Raw genomic sequence first — 22,590 nt, forward strand, 5'->3', positions numbered from 1 at the left:
TAGGGGTTGTGGCCAGCACCTAATTATGTGGGTGGCGTGACTGCTCTGTTTGGGTGGTCTGCTCATGGGTGTGTCTGTAGTTGTGTAAATACTTTCAACTAATTATATATGCCTGGAACAGGCAGGGGGCGGGCATAGGAAAAATGCAGGTAGATATATTGCCGGGTGCCCTCCATTGGTGCACTCGCAGGATGCCGATGTCCTAAGATACTTGCAGGGTGAGGCGGCACTCCAGTCATAGAAAAATACTGAAAGCTTGGTAGACAACATTTCAGCACCTTTTATGTGGTCACCTAAGTTTACCACACCATATACCCCTTATACAAATCATGCAACACAATAGTAACCCCCTTATACTGTATTTGCCTCTTACACATTATACCACATGGAATGAGCCAAAATTCACACCGATTGAGCCAAAATACACACTATACCAGGCATGTCCAAACAGTGGCCCTCGAGCTGTTGTGAAACTACACGTCCCAGCATGCCTTGACATAGTTTTAGCATTCCCTAATAGCAAAACTGTGGCAATGCATGATGAGACTTGTAGTTTCACAACAGCTGGAGGACCATAGTTTGGACATGCCTGCACTATAACAAACTGATTGAGCAATAATGCATAATATGCATCATAAACAAGGGCATTGCGTGCCAAAGGCGCGCTTTAAAAATTTACACCATAATGCCCATTACACGTTAAGCCTCACACCATAATCTCCATTACGTATTATGCCAAACACCATAATGCCTATTAAAAATTATGCTACATAAGTGTTGCTTACCTACATGTTCATTGCCAGGGGTTCCATGCACAGTCCCAGGGGTTCCATGCTCGTTGCCATGTGGGATTACATGCTCATTGCCAAGGGGGAATACAGTACATGCTTGCAGTAACTGGGGGACAGCCACAGCTGGGCAGAAATGACAGCTGGGCAGGGAGCTGCCCGGCTGTATTCAGAGCACTGCAGGTCCCGGCTATTTGAAATAATACCCCTTTCACACCAGAAAATGCAGGGACTTACCCAGGAATATGGTCCCAGTATCATGCAGGGAAATTCCCGGCCCCTTCTACACCAGACTAATCCCTGCATTTTCTGGTGTGAGGGGGAGAGAACCCCCCCCCCCCCCCTTTAACCGACAGCTATATCTTTGGAACCAACTGACCCATTTACATGAGACCAGTATCATATTTAAGAACTTTTGAGTGGGCTTCAAATGAATTTGGTCCCGTGAAACTGGCCCATTTGGTTCCAGAGAAATCTGCCCTCAAACAACATGAACAGCCATGAAATTACATTGTAGAAATGAAAAAATCGGTTTACCCACAATATCTCTGGAACCAATAAACCCATATGGACCAATGGTAGGCTAATTAGCAGCTAAAATGTACAAAAACGGTACTTGTGAGTTATCTGGGCGTCCGATTTTGGTACTAGATCGCATACGATATCGCATGCGATATCGCATGCGATTTGCGATTTGCATGCGATATCGCATGCGATTTGCGATTTGCATGCGATTTAGCATGCGATTTGAATAAGATTTGCTATTAATTTCATTACCCCACTATCCCCAAAGTGTGTCTATCAACGTGAACCCGAAGCGTGGCGAGCGCAGCGAGCCCGCGAGGGGCGGCGGTACGTGTCCTCCGACCTTTTCATGCCCTACTATCCACTAGGGCGTGGAGTGAGAATAGAATAGTGTGGCGAGCGCAGCGAGCCACCGAGCCCGAAGCGTGGCGAGCGCAGCGAGCCCCGCGAGGGGACGCGGACACCTTCACAGGTATCCGCGTGCCCTTGCGGGCTTCACAGGTGTCCGCGTCCCCTCGCGGGGCTCGCTGCGCTCGCCACGCTTCGGGCTCGGTGGCTCGCTGCGCTCGCCACACTATTCTATTCTCACTCCACGCCCTAGTGGATAGTAGGGCATGAAAAGGTCGGAGGACACGTACCGCCGCCCCTCGCGGGCTCGCTGCGCTCGCCACGCTTCGGGTTCACGTTGATAGACACACTTTGGGGATAGTGGGGTAATGAAATGAATAGCAAATCTTATGCAAATCGCATGCTAAATCGCATGTAAATCGTAAATCGCATGCGATATCGCATGCGATATCGTATGCGATATCGCATGCAAATCGCATGCAAATCGTAAGTACCCAAATCGGACGCCCAGATAACTCACAAGTACCACAAAAACTGATGGCGTGAGGACATCTTGTGGCCAAAAAGTAGAATGCCATTAGGCTATGTGTTAGAGCAGGGATGGAGAACATTTGGCCCTCCATCTGTTGTCGAACTACAAATCCCAGCATGCCCTGCTGCAGTTTGGCTACTTGGCTATGCTAAAACTGTTGCAGAGCATGCTGGGATGCATAGTTTAACAACAGTTGCTGAACTACAATAAAATAAAAATATCAGGGGGCACATGCATTGGTGCCCAGCCCAGAATACGGTATTTGCCATTAGCATTTATGTGATACAATTTCCTGTTAGGATATGTTCTGGAATGACAATAAACAAAACGCAAGGACAGTCCTATAATTTAGTTTGTGTGGAATTGCGTAGCAAGATTCTCTCACATGGTTAGCTATACCCGGGTATCATATCGGTAATGCTACTAATCAAACACCGTCTTCCTGTCAATCAACTTGCATATGGCCAGTGATTTAAAGTCAGCTTGCATACGGCCAGTGATTTAAAGTAGCAGGTATTTATGGCAGGATGGCCTCGCACATGCGGCTGTACACAGGACTATTGATAATAGCTCGACCTGCAAATTCGCAGCTGTACGGTCCGGTCTGAATTAGTCCTTTTGTCTGCAGGCAATAAAACTCTAATGGTTGGCCAAGCCTCTGTGGTAGCATCCCCCACCCCCCCTCCCTACTTGGAAGCAATAAGGGCTTTGCACATGCTCAAATAAACTGAGTTCAATCTGCCATAGGTTGGGCATCGGAACCAGCATCCGATGCTTGTCAACCATCTCAAACCTGTTATTCTGAGGAAACATTACTTCCATCCAGAGGCGCTGGAACGTTTTTAGGTTGGGGGGGGCAAGATATAATCTCATTTTGGCGCCCCCTAAATTGCTATATGTTACCCCCGGGCACTATACACACTGGCAGCGGCATATATGCATGGGCATTATACACAGGGCAGCGGCATATATGCGTGGGCATTATACACAAGGCAGCGGCATTTACGCATGGGCATTATACACAGGGCAGCGGCATATACACGTGGGCATTATACACCGGGCAGCGGCATATACATGTGGCCAGAGACACCAGGACTGACATTAATCCAGGGGTTGTCATTTACTCATAAAAAGTGGAAAAAGTGGCAGTGTCACCCCCAAACAGATTTATGTGATTATGTCTGATTATGATAATTAGACATAATTACATAAACCTGTTTGGGTGTGAATCCAGGGGTAAATGACAACCCCTGGATGTGTCAGTCACTGTGGAAGGGAGGGTGAGAGAAGCAGCATTGGCGGGCGCACATCTTCCCTGCCACCCGCCCGGCTATATTACTGATTAATCAGCTGCCCACCCGCCCGCCAGGCTATATAACTGATTTATTATCAGCCGCCCGCCCGCCCCTATATTACTTATGTATTATCCAGTGGTGTAGCTAGGTGCCACGGTGCCCGGAGCAAGGGCATGTTTCGCGCCCCCCCAATTTGTAGTAGGTGAGGCTCCTGCTCCGTGAAAAGTGGGCACGGCCCAACATTATACCACACACCGTAATGCCCATTGCACATTTTAGCAAACTTTGTAATACCAATTACACATAAAGCCACATGCCATAATGACAATTACACATAAGGCCACACATGATGCCAATTGCATACTATAGAACACACCGTAATGCCCGTCGCATACTAACACACCGCAATGCCCGTCGCATACTAACACACCGCAATGCCCATCGCACACTATTTAACAAATCGTAATGTCCATTACACATTTAACACATAAGTGCCACTTACCTACATGCTCGGTGCCAGGGGCTTCATGCTCGATGCCATGGGCTTCATGCTCGATGCCAAGGGGGACTGAAATTGCTCGTTGCCAAGGGGGACTGAAATTTGCTCGCAGGGCGGGAAGGTGTGAGTAAATGATAGTGCAGAGCAGGGAGGGTGGGTGAGTGAGGATAGAGTGCACAGCAGGGTGGGTGGGTGAGTGAGGATAGTGCACAGCAGGGTGGGTGAGGATAGTGCACAGCAGGGTGAGTGAGGATAGTACACAGCAGGGTAGGTGGGTGAGGATAGTGCACAGGTGGGTGAGGATAGTGCGACAGCAGGGTGGGTGGGTGAGGATAGTGCATGGGTGGGTGGGTGTTGGAGGATAGTGCACAGCAGGGTGGGTGGGTGGGCGAGGATAGTGCAGAGATTAGTGCACCCCACCCACAGTCGGCAAAGCAGCAGCGGTGCTTTCCGCGCACCCCCTCCCCCCTGTCGCCGGGGTTGCCCGCTCCCGGCTCCCTGCTGTGCACAGTGCTGCTATTCAAAAGTCACTCACATCTCCCGCTGGACCGCGCTAGCCAATAGGCGCTTGCGGTCCAGCAGGCAATCAACTGGTGGCTACTGGACCGCGAGCGCCTATTGGCTAGCGCGGTCCAGCGGGAGATGTGAGTGACTTTTAAATATACCACGTCTCCTGGGGGCAGCGGGCAGCGGGCAGCCGGCGGGGGAGCCGCACTGACTTGGGCACCTGAGCGGGCATGATGGCTACGCCTCTGGTATTATCATCCGCCCGCCCGCCCTCCTATATTACATACCAGGCGCCGTGGATGGCTGCTGCTGCTGCCGCCGGTGTAGAAGACGCGCCCGCCAATCACAGTGTATGTGAAGGGGATGCGCCGGCAGTGATTGGCTGGCGTGTCTTATGCACATCTCCCCGGCGGCAGCAGCAGCAGCCATCCCCGGCGCCTGGTATGAAATATAGGCGGCCGGGCGGATAATACTTCTTTAATATAGGCGGCTTTAATATAGGCGGTCGGGCCGGACATACTGGCGCCTCAGTAATTTTGGGGGGGGCAAGCTGCCCCCTCGCCCCCCCGTTCCGGCGCCACTGCTTCCATCTAATTGGAAACATCGATAGTTGCTAATCATCTGTTACCGAAGCTCACCCCGAGTATCCTTTGACCACAGTCTGTGGTCTTACTTAATCTTACTAAATGTTTATATAAATCTGTAGAATGCTGATGTATTAATAACTAGGTTCTCTGCATTCATCTCCTTTATAAAGTGGCTACATTGGCCTACAGACTCCAGGCAGTCAGTCAGGGTTAGCTCTCATTCACAACTATAGCTAATGTGTGATTGTGACATCATCATAGTGACATCACAGGCATAGGATGATTGTAACATCATAGTGACATCACAGGCATAGGGTGATTGTGACATCATAGTGACATCACAATCATTGGAACACTGTAACTCTCAGTGTTCCACTGCCAGTCATTGCTCACTTAACCTTCGGTTAGTTCAGCAGCTTTTTGTTCTCTGTTACATATTGTTCAGTTGAACCACGATTTATTCCAGGACCATGAGTTCCTGTATTATTATTCTATTGATATTCCTCCTGGTACCTGGGGAGCTCTATGCCAGGCCTCTCCCAGCAGGACGGACACAAGGCCCAATGGACGAAGCCGCCATGGAACATATTAAAGAGAAGCCTCATGAACTTCAGGGACTTCATCATGGACGCCATCAGATTCGGCATTATGTGCGCCACCAGGAACATCACCATGGGCGCCATCCAGAGAGACATCATGGGAGTTATCAGGAGCATCATCACGGGCGCCTCCAAGAACAGAATGAGGTGCAGCCCAAGGAACAGCGCCAGACACGTGGAATTGTCCAGAACTTTGTGTATGGATTGCTGAAGTGGCTCCTGATTTCCGGGGCAGTCTACCTCATATTTATTTGCCTGAGCATTTACTGCGGCTACAAGTTCCTGCACAGGTACGGGGATCAAATACCAGCCGGCATGTTTTAAGGATGAATGTAAGACACTCCTGCGTCCACCTGCGGCTCGTCCATCTGCCAGCTACATCAGCAAAGGGTCAAGATCAGTGCGTCTGCATCACCAAGCAAGACTCCACCAAGCAGCATCATCTGACTGCAGCATCTCAGCATCGCCCATGATACATCTCAGCGGTGCCTCTCACCTCACTGCCCCAGCAGCACCTCAGCAGTGCTTCAGTGATGTCTCTCAAGTTAGGTGCCCATACACATTAAAATTATTGTATACAATATTGTATACAATATAGCATCTCATTGCATCTCGGTTTTGCGTTGAGATGAGATGAGATCAAGTACAAAAAGTATGTGCAGCACATACTTTTTGTACTAGATCTCATTTCATCTCATCACAAAACCAATGTGCGATGAGATGCATTATTGTATACAATAATTGTAATGTGTATGGGCACCTTTACTGTATCTCGCTGCCCCGGCGTCATATTAGCAGTGCCTCCCATCACATTGCTCCTGCAGCATCTCACATCGCTGCCCATAGGTGACTGATCGGCATCTGCAAACTCACATTTACCAAAATAAAATGGTTTATAGATACAGTAAGATGCATAATGTGTTTGTGTGATTTTATTAATTTATGATATATTTATTCAGTGTCCTCTGCAGATGCAGCTATGGTTATGTACACTGTACTGATCCTCTATTGCAGTGTTTTTCAACCAGTGTGCCGTGGCACACTAGTGTGCCTTGAGCTGTTCTCAAGTGTGCCCCCACATCTAGAGATGCCCAAACCCATTTACAGCCACCACCAGTTTAAATGTTATTTACTGGTCTCTTATTTTCATGTAAAGGGCCAATGTATTTTATTTTTGTTACCTGTGGGGACCAGTGTGATTGTTTTTAATGTGGGGGCCAATAGGTTGGTTTTTCTCCTGTGGTGGCCAATGTGTTTTTCCCTGTGGGGATCTCAGGGTGTGCCTTGGCAATTTTAAAGTCTTATTTAGTGTGCCGCAAGGTAAAAAGGTTGAAAATCACTGCTCTATTGTAATCAACTGTAAGTAACAAAGTTGCTTATTGGTTTATGTACTGTGTAATTGGGGACTGCGGATCCCCAGTGGCTTCATAAGAATAAAGGATAATAATAGTAATTGATGAGTTATACTGTACTTGCCATCCAGTGCCAGATTGAGGTCTAAATGGGCCTGGAGCTGAAAATTATGGAGGGCCTAATATGCACAATAATAGGGGTTGTGGCCAGTGTTCTGGTTGGGTGGTCTGCTCATGGGTGTGTCTCTATTTATGTAAATACTTTCAACTAATTATATATGCCTGAAAAAGGCAGGGGGCTTGCATGGGAAAATGCAGGGAGATATATTGGAGGGTTCCCTCCAATGGTGCACCAGAAGGACGCTGATGTCCTAAGATACTTGCGGGGGGAGGCGGCACTCCAGTCATAAAAAAAATACTGAAAGCCAAAACTAGGTAGACAACATTTCAGCACATTTTATGTGGTCACCTAAGTTTACCACACCATATACCCCTTATACAAATCATGCAACACAATAGTAACCCCCTTATACGGTACTTGCCTCTTACACATTATGCCACATGGAATGAGCCAAAATTCTCACTATGGCACACGGATTGATTCAAAATTCGCATTATGCCACACAGATTAAGGCAAAATTCACATTTTGCCACATGGACTGAGCCAAAATACACACTATACCAAACTAATTGAGCAATAATGCACAATATGCTCCACAAACAGGGGCAATGCACGCCAAAGGCGCGCTTTAAAAAATTACACCATAATGCCCATTACATGTTAAACCACACACCATAATCTCCGTTATGTATTATGCCAAACACCATAATGCCTATTCAAAATTATGCTACATAAGTACTGTTTACCTACATGCTCATTACCAGGGGTTCCATGCTCATTCCCAGGGGTTCCATGCTCGTTGCCATGTGGGATTACATGCTCATTGCCAAGTGGTAATACACTACATGCTTGCAGTCAGGGCCGGCAACAGAAATCTTGGGGCCCTGTACACTGATATTTCTGGGCCCCCCTGTGTAATCCCAAACCCACACAACCCTCTTCTGCATGTACCAATAAATGTATTGCCAAATATAAGACACTGGAATACTAGAAAAGACTCAGAGATGTCAGGGATTCCCGTCATCTGTTCATGTGTGGGCTCACTAGCAGTCAAGGTGCTAAGCTTGCGGCCATAGGCCTGCACAGCACATTTTATTAGGGGATGCACCGTCAATAGGTTGACGTCTAAAAAGCAAGTCTGTCTTTGGTAAGATGTATTGCTGGTATTGCTAGCGGCAGGAAGGAGTTCATAAGGGTGGGCACAGCATTAGGTGCACCACTAACACTCAATGTGCGCACGCCTATGCCTGTGGCTAGGAAGTGAGAGGGATAAGTGACAAGTGGGCTCCTATGAGTGAAGGTGTCATCAGCTTTGTGTCACGGTTTGTACAGTGCGGTGCTGTCAGAGCCAGATTAAGGTCTATATGGGCTTCGAGCTGAAAATTATCAAGGGCCTATTATGTGCAATAATAGGGGTTGTGGCCAGCACCTAATAATGTGGGGGGCGTGACCAGTGCTCTGTTTGGGTGGTCTGCTCATGGGTGTGTCTGTAGTTGTGTAAATACTTTCAACTAATTATATATGCCTGGAACAGGCAGGGGGCGGGCATAGGAAAAATGCAGGTATGTATATTGCCGGGTGCCCTCCAAAGGTGCACTCGCAGGATGCCGATGTCCTAAGATACTTGCAGGGTGAGGCGAAACTCCAGTCATAGAAAAATACTGAAAGCTTGGTAGACAACATTTCAGCACCTTTTATGTGGTCACCTAAGTTTACCACACCATATACTCCTTATACAAATCATGCAACACAATAGTAACCCCCTTATACTGTATTTGCCTCTTACACATTATACCACATGGAATGAGCCAAAATTCACACCGATTGAGCCAAAATACACACTATACCAGGCATGTCCAAACAGTGGCCCTCGAGCTGTTGTGAAACTACACGTCCCAGCATGCCTTGACATAGTTTTAGCATTCCCTAATAGCAAAACTGTGGCAATGCATGATGAGACTTGTAGTTTCACAACAGCTGGAGGGCCATCGTTTGAACATGCCTGCACTATAACAAACTGATTGAGCAATAATGCATAATATGCATCATAAACAAGGGCATTGCGTGCCAAAGGCGCGCTTTAAAAATTTACACCATAATGCCCATTACACGTTAAGCCTCACACCATAATCTCCATTACGTATTATGCCAAACACCATAATGCCTATTAAAAATTATGCTACATAAGTGTTGCTTACCTACATGTTCATTGCCAGGGATTCCATGCACAGTGCCAGGGGTTTCACGCTCATTGCTATGTGGGATTACGTGCTCATTGCCAAGGGGAATAGATGCTCGCGGTAACTGGGGGACAGCCGTTGCCGGACAGAAATGACAGCCATTGACAGCCGGGCAGAAAGCATGGGGCTGCCTGGCTGTATTCAGAGCACTGCATGTCCCGGCAATTTGAAATAATACCCCTTTCACACCAGAAAATGCAGGGACTTACCCAGGAATATGGTCCCAGGATCATGCAGGGACATTCCCGGACTGGCCCCTTTTACAACAGCCTAGTCCCCCGGCCCCTTTAAACAACCAGCTATATCTTCAGAACCAACTGACCCATTTACATATAGGCTTCAAATGATTTTGGTCCCGTGGATCTGGGTCGTTTGGGTCCAGAGAAATCTGTCCTCAAACAACATGAACAGCCATAAAATTACATTTCAGAAATGAAAAAAATATTGGTTTACCAGCAATATCTCTAGAACCAATGAACCCATATGGACCAGCCTGGTATCAGATTGAAGGCCCTGCAATTTGGGTTCGACTGAGATCAACCTCGACTTCTGTGATGCCGGAGGGGGAACTAGCAGCCATTGGAATCGGGTGGAGGTCGGACTTAGTGGGTTCCATGTTATCCTATAAGGAAAACGTTCCAGGTTTGCCTGGCAGTATCTCCGGTTCCCGGGGTGCTAGCGACGCGGGGCTGGGCTCGTTGGAAAGCCCTGGCCCTCAGCTACAAAATTAGGGCCTATTTGGAGAGTGGACCTGGAGCTGTAGCTCCATCAGGCCCATTGTTAATCCGGCTCTGAGTATACTCATAGGCGTGCGCACGGGGGGTGCACAGGCACCTCCCAATAACAGGCACCCCCGCACGATTGCAGCACCTCCTTGACTGGCAGCAGCAGTCCGTGTGATGATGCGGCTGGCTGCTATGCTGACCAGTCAGTGCAGCGCGGCCGCGTATTTCATTCAGTCCCCACTGCTGCCCTCCGCTCCTACCCATGTACAGCAGTCTCCTTCATGTACGTGCACGGCCCCCGTTGATTGGTGTCCCGCTGTTGTTATTGTGCAGGAGCTCAACAGTAGCAGGACACCAATCATTGGGGACCGTGCACGGACATGTGCATTCCTTTCTCATTAGTTAAAGACTGCTAGAGGTCTGCCGCGCCAGCTCCCCCTGACCCGCTGTATAAATTGGAGCGGCGAACGCAGAGCAGCAGCAGGTGCTGTGCTGGGGTCCTGATAGGGCAGGCTGCGCTAGCGCCAGACAGGACGGCGCTGCAACTGCCCCATCAATTTGCCGGCGAGTAATCTCAGTGAGCGCCTGGCGGCTCCTGTCACCCCATACCCGCCACAACAACGCAGCATAGCAGAGAGTGAAGGCAGGCAGCTGTCAGTCATCGGTGCTGCTCACAGTGACAGAGTCCACAGTATGGCCACTATTTGAAATGAGATAACCGCAGGTAACAAAAGGGGGAGGGAGAGGGGATATTACATGTTCTGCCTTTAACTTAAAACACTTTTGTGCCTGCTTTCTCCATCACACCTGAATATCCCTGCTATTCCTGTGACAGCCTGCCCCCCTTCTCCCACCTGCGCATTCCTACCGACCCCTCCCCCCAGCAAGTGACAACCTGCTTCCTCCCTCTCACCTGAATGTGCCTGCCACCCCCACCCCGTGACAGCCTCTATCCAAGCAGCACATACCTGCTGAACCCCCCAGTAAGTAATAGCCTGCACCCCCCCTTGTGTGTGCCTGCCCTTCCCTGCAAGTCACAGCATGCCTTCCTTGTTTCACCTGCATATGCCCGCCGATCCCCCCCCCCACAAGTGACAGTCTGATTACTTCACTCTCGCTTGTCAGCATGCCTGCGCCACCCCAGCAACAGCCTGCCCTTTCTCCTCCCACTCTCGATCTGACACCCCTTCTCCCTAATTCCTTCTCTCTCTCCCCCTTATCCCCCTTTATCTTTGAATCCCTGACATCCTGTCTCTCAGTCCCTCATTTTCCAGAAAACCTCACTCTCTTTACCCCTAATGGGCACCACGGCGTGGGGCATAATGTGTAATGAGCATCACAGTGTGCAGTGTAATGGGCATCACAGTGTGTGCTGTAATGGGCATAACGGTTTGGGGCATAAAGTGTAATGGGCATCACAGTGTGGGGTGTAATGTGTAAGGAGCATCATGGTGTGGGGTATAATGAGCATCACGGTGTGGGGCATAATGTGTAATGGTCATTATGGCATGTGGTATACTATGTAATGGGTGTGTGATGTGTAATAGGCATTATAGTGTAAATTTTTGGTGCGCACCTTCAGCGCACACTGTACCTATTGTCCATGTTTTGCAAAAATGTGTCAAGCCCTGGCATAATGTGTAATAGGCATTATGTGGAATGACCATTACAGTATCTAGTATGTGTGGGGGGAATGATTCATTCTGAAATGCATTTACATAAATAAGTCACCTTCTATTTAGTTTGCATTGATGCCCAAAAGACGTTGATTGACACGCCCAGTAGGCGGTGATTGACACGCCCAGTGGGCGGTGATGGGCATGCCCAGTAGGTGGTGATGGACATACCCCTCCAATGGTGCACCCCCTAAGAAAATGGGCTGCGCACGCCTATGAGTATACTTGAAATCTTTGCAATAGTGCAGTGGTCAGGGAACTCGGTCCTCATTACCCCACACAGTGCATGTTTCTGCTGGTAACCCAGCAGGTGCACAGGTGTACTAATTACTCACAGACACATTTTATAAGGTCCGCAGGTGGAGTTAATTATTTCACTTGTGATTCTGTGAGGAGACCTGCAAAACATGCACTGCGTGGGGTAATGTGGACCAAGATCCCTGACCACTGCAATAGTGAGTGAAGTTATATCCAAAGTACAAAAAGACTAATAGCATGTGTTATTGTAATTTATGCAATTCATTTTGCATGTATAGTTGATTGCACTAAACCGATTTTTCTATAGCATTGACCCATTCAGTAATTTCAGGTCACAAGAAATAAATCTAGATTGCTTTTACAAAAATTTTGTCTCCTATGTGTCTGGTTGGGGAACCCTTGCCTCTCCGCTGTGGCATAGTTATGAGTTTTTACTAAAGTAAAAAAGTCAGATCCACAACAGAGATACAGTAATGTCCGCTTATACCCACAGTGCACCATCTGTATCCTTATCAATGGGGTATTACACATGTATCAAACTATAATCCCTTTACAGTGGAAAATATCAGCCACATCATACACCATGTGAATAACTGACTAAGGCCCTTATTCTGGTTCACTCACAAAGGCAAATTCCTTCTCAAATGGACAAAACCATTTTCACTGCAGGTGGGGCAGATGTAACTTGTGCAGAGAGAATTAGATTTGGGTGGGGTTTTACTTCAAAGTGAGATCTATATTGCAGTGTAAAAATAAAGCAGTCAGTATTTTCCCTGCACAGAAACAAAATAACTCACCCAAATGTAACTCTCTCTGCACATGTTACATCTGCCCCCTGCAGTGCACATGGGTTTGTCCATTTGAGAAGGAATTTGCCTTTGCGAGGAAACCAGAATAAGGGCCTACATCTAAAGTAAAGAGGCAGTGTATCATATAAAGGACAGGTATTTTTACTTTATTTTCTTACATTATTAGCAATGGGAATTCAGAGCAGATGATTGATGTTTGGATAACAATCATAGCTTCCAGATGTTTGATTCAAATAAACAAAGTGTTTTGTTGCTCATAATATTAATTGATCCTTCTAGAATGACTGACATTTGCTGGTTCATTGCATAGCCTTTAGGAGAAACGCTAAGCTGGATATTGAATAGGTTTAGTGTTTTGCCCATTGGAGAATCTGCTTAGTGATTTGTTAATATATATTTTGAGCATGTCTGTCTGCTATGTGCTTAGAAAAGTTTTAGTTTTTTGCACAATCTATTTTTAATCAAGATAACATGGGGGGGTTATTCTAGTTCATTCTTTCTGACAAAATCCTTCTTAGATGGACAAAACCATGTGCACTGCGGGTGGGGCAGATGTAACTTGTGCAGAGAGAATTAGATTTGGGTGGGGTTTTTCTTCAAAGTGAGATCTATATCGCAGTGTAAAATCATGCAGTCAGTATTTTCCCTGCACAGAAACAAAAAAACTCACCCAAATCCAATTCTCTCTGCACATGTTACATCTGGTCCCCTGCAGTGCACATGGTTTTGTCCATCTAAGAAGGATTTTGTCAGAAAGAATGAACTAGAGTAAACCCCATGCATATGACCCTAAATGACCCATGGTCATAAGAAAGAAGAACTAGAAAATGACCCGTTGTGGTAATACGCTAAGCAGAACAAATGTGAATATAAAACATTACAAGAAAATAAGAAAGTTAGCAGAAAGAAAATAGAAGAGGAAAGAGAAGATACAGGAAAGGAGGGGAGAAAAAAGTGCTATGAGTCTCAGCAAGTCTGCACCGCATGCAGGGACTTAGAGAACCACAACTGATTGGACACTAGGTGGTCAATAGCGCTATTTGGGGGGTGGAGCTGCAGAAAGTAAACAAAGCTTATTGCGGCTCTACTCAGTTCATAAACAGAGCATAATCGGTCGGTTTTTAATTTTGCCAAGTCCCTGGGATGCCTCCATGGAACGAAGAGGACGTAATCTATGCCGGAGGATACTGGTGAGTATGGTTTCCTTCCACGGGTACTCCATATGGATTTCTACAGGACCAGTGGACAGATGGATAACTACCTACATGTCAAGGTAGGTAAGCATCTGTATCTATGGGCTCTTTAATTGTGTCTGCATGTATTAATTAAACTATTTGTACTGTTGTACAAGTTCGAAGCGAGCCCTTTAATGCCCAGCATGCTGGGAATTGTGGTTAATATTTAGCTTATACAAATATGCCTATTTTAGGTGTTCTTCGCTTAGTTCAGTGATTTTCAACCTTTTTACCTTGTGGCACACTTAATAAGATTTTAAAATTGCCGAGGCACACCATGAGATCCCCACAGGGCAAAACACATTGGCCCCCACAGGGAAAAAAACCTAAAGGCCCCTATATAAAAAAACAATCACACTGGTCCCCCCAGGTAACAAAAATACAATACATTGGCCCTTTACATGAAAAGAAGAGACCAGTCAGTAACAGTTGAACTGGTGGTGGCTGTAAACTGGTTTGGGCATCTCTAGATCTGGGGGCACATTTGAGAACAGCTCAAGGCACACTAGTGTGCCACGGCACAGTGGTTGAAAAACACTGGCTTAGTTAATTTCCCCCAGTATGTTCTAAAATGCTTGGGTTAGTTGCTTTGCTTTTTTTAAATTATTTTTATTATTGTACATTTCTTTAAATGTAATTATACAAGTCTGAGCTCTATATCATTGTGATAATACTTGAAATGTTGTATTAGGTATAACTTACGCTTCCTGCCTTGGACAGCTTGATAGCTGTTGTTTTGTTTATGTACCTGTAAATAAATGTGCCTCCTCATTTTTGTTGAAATTACGGTTTAACATGAACAACATTGTTTGCCAATATTTGGAACTTGTTACGAGAATCACCTGCTTGTTCTGCCAATATTTTACAATGCAATCATCCAAAATATCTTGGAAGCTGCTTCAATCAGCAAAACTCCCAAATAAATATTGACAGGTAATACAGGATGAGTAGCAGTAATTGTACAACCTCACAGCCTTACAATCTGGTTCAAGAAATAAGAAATGCACGGCAGTGGTACTCTACCTGCACTGAAGTGATATTCAATGGTCTGTCTATTACAATCCAAGTCACAGTCTCATAGCATGGAGGAATGGTCATAGAACCTTGATAAGTCAAGAACCCAAATGACTCTGGATACAGTTCTTCAATGCTGAGATCTTGTATGACATTAGCTTCATCTGCGGAAAAAACATGTGCTCTGTGTTACAACAAGCCAAACACACATAACAATTGAATATGTACTTTTAATGTCTTAAGGTGACCATACACAGGTCCGATTTTGCTTCCACCCGATTCTCCTCTTTCCAGGGATACAAAAATTTTAAAAATCGGCCCTTGGGAACCGGAGATATCTGACTTCAAAGCAGTGGTCCCCATCCAAGCCTGTTAATTGCTTTTCCCAGTCAGATATTTCAGGTTTTGTCTGACTTACAGTTTTTCTGAGGGTATATTCCAAAAGCTGAGACTCTTCCTCTTTGATGGACACTAGTAGCTTGTCTCTACTGTTCCCAGAACCAGAGATATCAGCCTTCCAGCAGCTGGTTACTGCTCCAGCTCCACACACCTGGTATGTAGTTTTATATACTCATTGGCAGATTGCTCTGCCTCCTGAACTCTGAACCCCTAGTCCCCAATACCATTTGGTAGGTGGGATTCTCTAGTTTTTAATTCCATTAAAATATATATATACAGTATATATGAAATATATTTCTGGGAACTGGAGATATCTGCAGTCAAGCAAGCTGTCCTCCCACCAGAAAATTATGAATAATAAGCCCACTCCACTATACACCCCTCCTCTGCATATTAAACATCCTCTACCACCCTGGAAGTTATGTATCAGGACCCCTTCATTCAGTCCAATGCCCCCTTCTCACACCTCATCTCCCACCATCTGTGCAGCAAAGGGGTAATTAGTGGAAATTACTGATCCAGGCCCTACATGCTGAGCGGTTGATATAATACCCCCCTACCACCCGGGGGACATCAAAGCTTCCCCTACCCCTATCTGGGGATCAGTAGGGGCCCCAATACATTGCTATGCTCAGGGGTCTACACTGCTGTTGTTGACGCCCCTGTATTTATATATCTATATCTATATATATATATATATATATATATATATATATATATATGTATTTTTTTTTTTATTATTATTTATATTTGGTCTATCTATAATACTTTAACTGACCCGGCATATACTGGGTCACCTAAGTGTCCATCTCTGTGCTTTGCTCCGCCCCTCTGGAAACCCCCTTCTGAAAATCCTGCGTTTTCCACTGTATGCAACATTTTCACCATTGAGTGATTGTTCCACTTTGTGTAGCCCAGGACTTAAGCTGGCCATACATCAGAAAGATCAATCTTAAGATTGTGTACAATTTCCCTTGAAATCCCCGGCAGTCCTTGGTGGTTTTTGGACACACAATCTACTCACAATCCATCATACAATCAGTCATACAATCCATCTGCTGTATGATTGTGTACACAAGATGTGCACACAATCTGCATACAATCCATCATACAATCAGTCATACAATCCATCTGCTGATTGAATGTATGATTGTGTACACAAGATGTGCACACAATCTGCATACAATCCATCATACAATCAGTCATACAATCCATCTGCTGATGGATTGTATGATTGTGTACACAAGATGTGCACACAATCTGCATACAATCCATCTTACAATCAATTGAGATTGTATGATTGGGTACAATATCTTTCTGATGTATGGCCACCTTTACTCATCGGCTGCGATAGAAACAGCCTGTTCGGGGCCGGAGCTGTTGTCACATGACTTCCTTTCAAATGCCAGGACATGCCTATGTTTTACCTGACAATCCCAGAAAATACCCGGTTACCATACACAAACGCCGGCTTTCTGTCAATCAACATGTGTACAGCCATGGATCAGAAAAGTAGCAGGATTTTATCACAGGATGGCCTTCCACATGTGTACTATAAGTCATACACAGTCATTAGATTATTGCTCAGCCTGCAAACTCACAACCGTGCAATCAGGTCCCACCTATGTGCTGACTCTAAATTACCCAGTTATGCTAATGTGGCATCTCTAGTATTATCGAAAGGGAAGGGGGAGGGGGGTGCTTTTTACCAGTGGGGAGAGAGAGGACAGGCTTCTGCCGCAGCACAGCCTCTCTCCCCAGCCATGTACTGAGCTGGGGAGATAGACCGCTGTAGCGGCAGCCTGTTCTCTTTACTTCTTGTTTATTTTTTCAGGGGGCGTGGCCACGACCCTCCTGGAGGCCCCGTCCCCACCCATTTGCCACTGCTCCTCCATGTTACCAAGGCTTCTCTGTCCTGCAATAATCGTTCTGCTTAACATAAATAGAAGTTATAGTTTTATAATACAAATTGCATGCCTCAGATAATGTAAGCTTCCCATTCTTCTCCATTATCACATTCCTGTACACATCGCGTAGAAGACCTTCCCCAAGATGTTGTTTAACAGCATTATATTATCAATCGGCAGTATGATCAGGTCAAATTTCCACTGGAGACTTGATAATATATCACACATTTAATTTTGATTTTATTTCTACTCCGGCGCCTGCAAGTTAAAAGGATATTGCTTTACCCCATGGGATCTTCAGAATTCTTACTTCTAAAAGATATCTTTGTGATGGTTTCTCTGTTCAACATCCTGTTGAGAAATGGATTGGAGTTATCCGCCACCTTCAAAGGAAGAGACCCTGGAATTAGTGTTGGTAATGCACTTAGAATAAAACATATATATATATTTTTTTTTATTATTATTTCTTGCCAAATGTAGTCTCATCTAAAACTTCAGTTCAGCTCATACATGATTCATTATGCAAATGTCGAAATCTACTCGGTGGTATTATTTCAATAGTTCTGCTTTGGCATTCTATATACAGTAGGGTAGGAAAAAAAACACTGAATTACTACAAATGTACTACATTTGTGTATGTATTTGTCATATTGCCATCTTAGGTTTCTCAGATACAGTTATCATCTAAATCTCAAGGCGTAGACAGGAATCTGATTAAAAATTTCACGTAAATTATGGGGCGTACACACGGAAAGATTTTGCTGAGCATTCTGAGCGATACTAGATCACTTAGCAAGATTGCTCAGCACACAGCGCTGCACAGCAATGTGCCAGGGATGTGTGATGAGAGATCTGTCAGGGCCAGGTGTGGTCCGGTAACCGGTGATTAACTAGATTTATCCTGCACGCTGGATCATAATCACCGAATCGTTGTGGCGCCTAAACACGGATTGATGTAGGGGCATTTTCTAAGCTATCTAGTGAGACCGCTTAGAAAATCTCCCAAAATCGGCCCATGTGGAGGCCCCTTACGTTTTTGCACAAATCTCCATTTGTGTCCTGCATAGATTAGGCAGATTCTGCAAAGGTACAGTATCACAATATTCTCAGGAAGACCAGAAATAGTCCCTGGCATAGGATAATGTATATCTATTGGTTTTATATAGAGTTGTGCAATTCTGGTTTAGAGAAATCCAAATCCACCCTGAATTTTGTGGATCTGAACCAAACCAAAACCTGGTCCAGATCTCCTGAGCCTGGAGATTCGATCCAAACCTGTTCCTGATTTGGATCTTGCTGTTCTTCGGAATTCTGATTTTAAACCCAAATTTTTGGTTTTGAATTGCAAAAATTACATGATTTTCGCTCATTTTTATTGATCTTTATCAATGTTTACCAAATGTTTGTGCATTTTTTGTTTTTGTACTACACCAAAAACCGGATACAACCCAAAAAACTTTTTTCCCAAAACGAAAAACCAAAACACGATAATGAATTAGAACCAAAACGCATGCACATTTCTAATTTTAAATACCTACAGCACATTTTTAAAACACATCAACGTATTCATCCTGATAGAAAGTATTATTTGGTGTTAAACAAATTTTAAGAAAGTTGTTACACCCTTGTAAGGGTTTAGATGAGCAACTTTTAATCAGAAACTGAATATCTTTTAGTATTCTGATTTAACTATTGGACACATTTAACTTGGAAACTTGGGGCTGGATGTATTGCAATGTGAGTCTGGCAGTTGTGTAGGATGCCGGACGAACTCAGAGGTTTTTTAAAGGGGCAATCATTTACAAGGCAAAGGGATGTGTGAACCAGACTCACAATGCAATACATCCAGTTTCCAAGTTAAAGATGTCCAATAGTTTAATCAGAACTTTAAAAGTTGTTTGGTTTCTGATTAAAAGGTCTGATTGTTTAATATTGTATTTATATTGGGGATGATTATTATTATATTAAATATCAATGAAATATAAAATGCACACATGCATACCAGTAATTAACTAAAATCTAAATTAAATAATTAATGAACAACAAAGATTTGTACATAATTTCTGCCTTCTCCCAATCACCCCTATCAAGAACAAGCCATGCAAATTGATAAATCTTTATTATGTCTTTACTGTGATTCAGAATTCATGGATCTAGCTATAGACATTTCCCTAATAGCGAGAAGAACCCTCCCTTTCTCATTGGCCACAAATGCTTTTTAATGGAAAAAGAGTCCAGTGTATTCATTTAACTCATCGGATAGTAAGAGGCCTCAAATTAAACAATTTAAAAAGAGTGTTTAACTCTTTAGTAATTCTAGAAACTTGTATAAGGTATCGATACCAGGCATGTCCAAACCGTGGCTCTCCAGCTGTTGTGAAACTACACATTATGCCAGCATGACTTGCCATAGTTTTTGCATTCCATAATAGCAAAACTGTGGCAAGGCATGATGGGACTTGTAGTTTCCCAACCGCTGGAGGGCCATCGTTTGGACATGCCTCTAGACCTAACTTTCTGGCAAGGCTGATTCTACCATTAGGCAACTTTAGGCAGCTGCCTAGGGCGTCGGGATAAGGTGTGTTTGTGTGTGTGTAAAGGTGGTGGTGGTGGGGGGGGGGGGTGGTGCAAGTGAGTCTGCCTATCATAAAATGAAGCATGTCTATGAGGTAGACATCCTTGCTGTACTTAATGCAGGTGGCGGTTGTGGAACATATAAGACTCCACCTTCACAATTTAACTTGAGGTACTGGAAAGTGAAGACTGGTGACGGTGTGGAGTTGAGAAGGGGGGGGGTCAGTAGTTTGACATTTTCCCTTGGGTGCCGAGAGGATTTACACCTTTCCTGCTCACTGTCAATCATTTGAGCAGGCTGATTGCTGATGTACACCAAGGGAAGAACTGTAACATACTATGGGGTAAATTTACAAATTTACGAAGATGGGAGTTCTATTGAAGATGGGGTGTTGCTATGGGCAACCAATCAGATTATATCTGTTATCTTCTAAAAGGTACTAAATGAAAAAGAAGTAGATCTTCGATAGAACTCCCTTCTTAGTAAATTTACCCCAATCTGTTTTTATTATTATTTTGACATAAAGAAAATGCACAAAGTACTGCGCAAGGTGAATATTGCAAACTTGATAATAAAGCTCCAAATTGCTTTTATCGCAAGGGTCATATTTATAATGTGGCATTAGCTGTTTTGACCTAAATCCCTTTTGTTTGACATTAAGAGTTTGGTAAATATGACAGCTTTACAGCAGCTATAGAGACCTATGGGGGGGGGGGGGGGGGGGGGATGGCTGCAGCTGCTGCAGTCCCGCCTTCATACAAACGGGCGATATTTCATATTTGCAGTTCTCCCACGAAAATTCTGCAAATAGTATGGTCTGTTTGCTGATGATACCCTAATCTATCTCTCCTCCCCCGACTTATCCCCATCACTCCTGTCCAAGGTCTCCGAATGCCTCACGGCCATCTCAGCCTGGATGACCCAACGCTTCCTGAAACTAAACATGGCTAAAACTGAACTTCTAATCTTCCATCCCCCGAACATCCCCTCTTCTCCCACTCTCTCCATCAGCATTGGTGAAACCGAGATCACGTCCACCGACCAAACGCGCTGCCTCGGTGTCATCATTGACTCCTCCCTCTCTTTCACCCCCCACATTCGTGCTCTCTTACAGTCTTGCCGCTTTCACCTACGCAACATCTCACGCATCAGACCATTCCTCTCCACTGACGCGACCAAAATTCTCATTCACTCTCTTGTCATCTCCCGCCTTGACTACTGCAACATCCTTTTCTCTGGGCTACCTCTCACCCGCCTCGCACCTCTCCAATCCATTCTTAACGCTGCTGCTAGGCTCATCTTCCTCTCCCGCCGCCCTACCTCCGCCTCCCCCCTCTGTTTATCTCTTCACTGGCTCCCCATTCCTTTCGGAGTTCTCTTTAAACTCCTCACCACCACCTACAAGGCTCTCTCCTCCTCCACAGCTCCTTACCTCTCTTCACTGATCTCTATCCACACTCCCTCCCGTCCTCTTCGCTCCATCGCTGACCGCCGACTGACCTCTCACCTAATCACCTCCTCCCACTCCCGTGTCCAAGATTTCTCTCGCGCTGCCCCCCTGCACTGGAACAACCTCCCGCCACCCATCAGGCTATCTGATTCCCTTACCTCCTTCAAGCGCTCCCTCAAAACCCACTTTTTTCGACTAGCCTATCCCTCCTCCTAACCTCTTTTGATCCTCCTATCCTGCCTCCGTTCCCCTCCGTTCCTACTTATCCTATTGTATTTCGTTCGTCCACCCACCTATTTTTAGTATGTTAACTCTTATGAGCAGGGCCCTCCTTCCTCACGTACTCACCCTACCTCATTACCTCACCTGTGCTCCTGTCCTGTTCTTCCCATCCTCTACTTCATCTTCAGTCTCCTTGACAATTTTGACACCTACTTCTGAACTGATGCTGATTTTAGTTCTACCAGCTATACCCCTATTTATACTGTATCTTTCAACACACCCTGTACGTTACCTTGTAATTTGTTTTTTTTTTGGTTTGCTATGTACGGCGCTGCGGACACTTTGCGGCGCCTTATAAATAAACGTACTACTACTACTACTAAGCCTTGGATGGAGATAAAGTAGACATACAGTAGATAAAGTACAAGCCAATTAGCTCCTGGCTATAATTTTTCAAACACAGCCTGTAACATGGCAGTTAGGAGCTGATTGGTTGCTACTTTATCTCCATCCACTTTATTTCTGTTAAAGGCTTAGTAAATAGCCCACATTGTTTGATAAATAGGCCTATAAGACCTTTTCACATGAATAAAACAATGTAATTCTATATTAGCGAAATTATCTTTGTATAAACACAGGGGGTAATGCATTTCTTCATAATCTGTCCTTTTAAAAGTGTTACCCTTCCATCTCTGTAGGTTCAACATGATTACTACCTTAAACACTGCAAGTTGTCTTTTTGCTGTTGACATTACGATCCCTCTAATAAATAGAATGTGTCATTGTTCTAGAGCTTTGATGCCCATTTGCCAAATTGCTTTTCAATGACACTATAATTGAGTCTTTCCCGGAACATGAGAGCGAGCTTTAAGGTTCATAGGGTCATTGCTTACGATAGGCATTCTTCAGCCTGACTTTAACTACAAT

The 22,590-nt window shown here is 45.1% G+C and overlaps 1 protein-coding gene across 1 annotated transcript in view; it reads right to left on the reverse strand.

Moving 5' to 3' along the window:
* Positions 1 to 22,590, reverse strand: part of LOC146042459 (carbonic anhydrase-related protein 10-like) — a 276,357-nt gene that overhangs the window by 36,390 nt on the left and 217,377 nt on the right. Inside the window, exons 6-7 of the mRNA XM_083162452.1 lie at positions 17,727 to 17,799; positions 15,120 to 15,274 (exon numbers count right to left, since the gene is read on the reverse strand). Coding sequence (XP_083018578.1) covers positions 15,120 to 15,274; positions 17,727 to 17,799 — 228 coding nt within the window. The remainder of the gene's footprint in view (positions 1 to 15,119; positions 15,275 to 17,726; positions 17,800 to 22,590) is intronic.

The sequence above is a fragment of the Crinia signifera genome, chromosome 19 (assembly GCF_055691185.1).
Source record: "Crinia signifera chromosome 19, ASM5569118v1, whole genome shotgun sequence".
Lineage (NCBI taxonomy): Eukaryota > Metazoa > Chordata > Amphibia > Anura > Myobatrachidae > Crinia > Crinia signifera.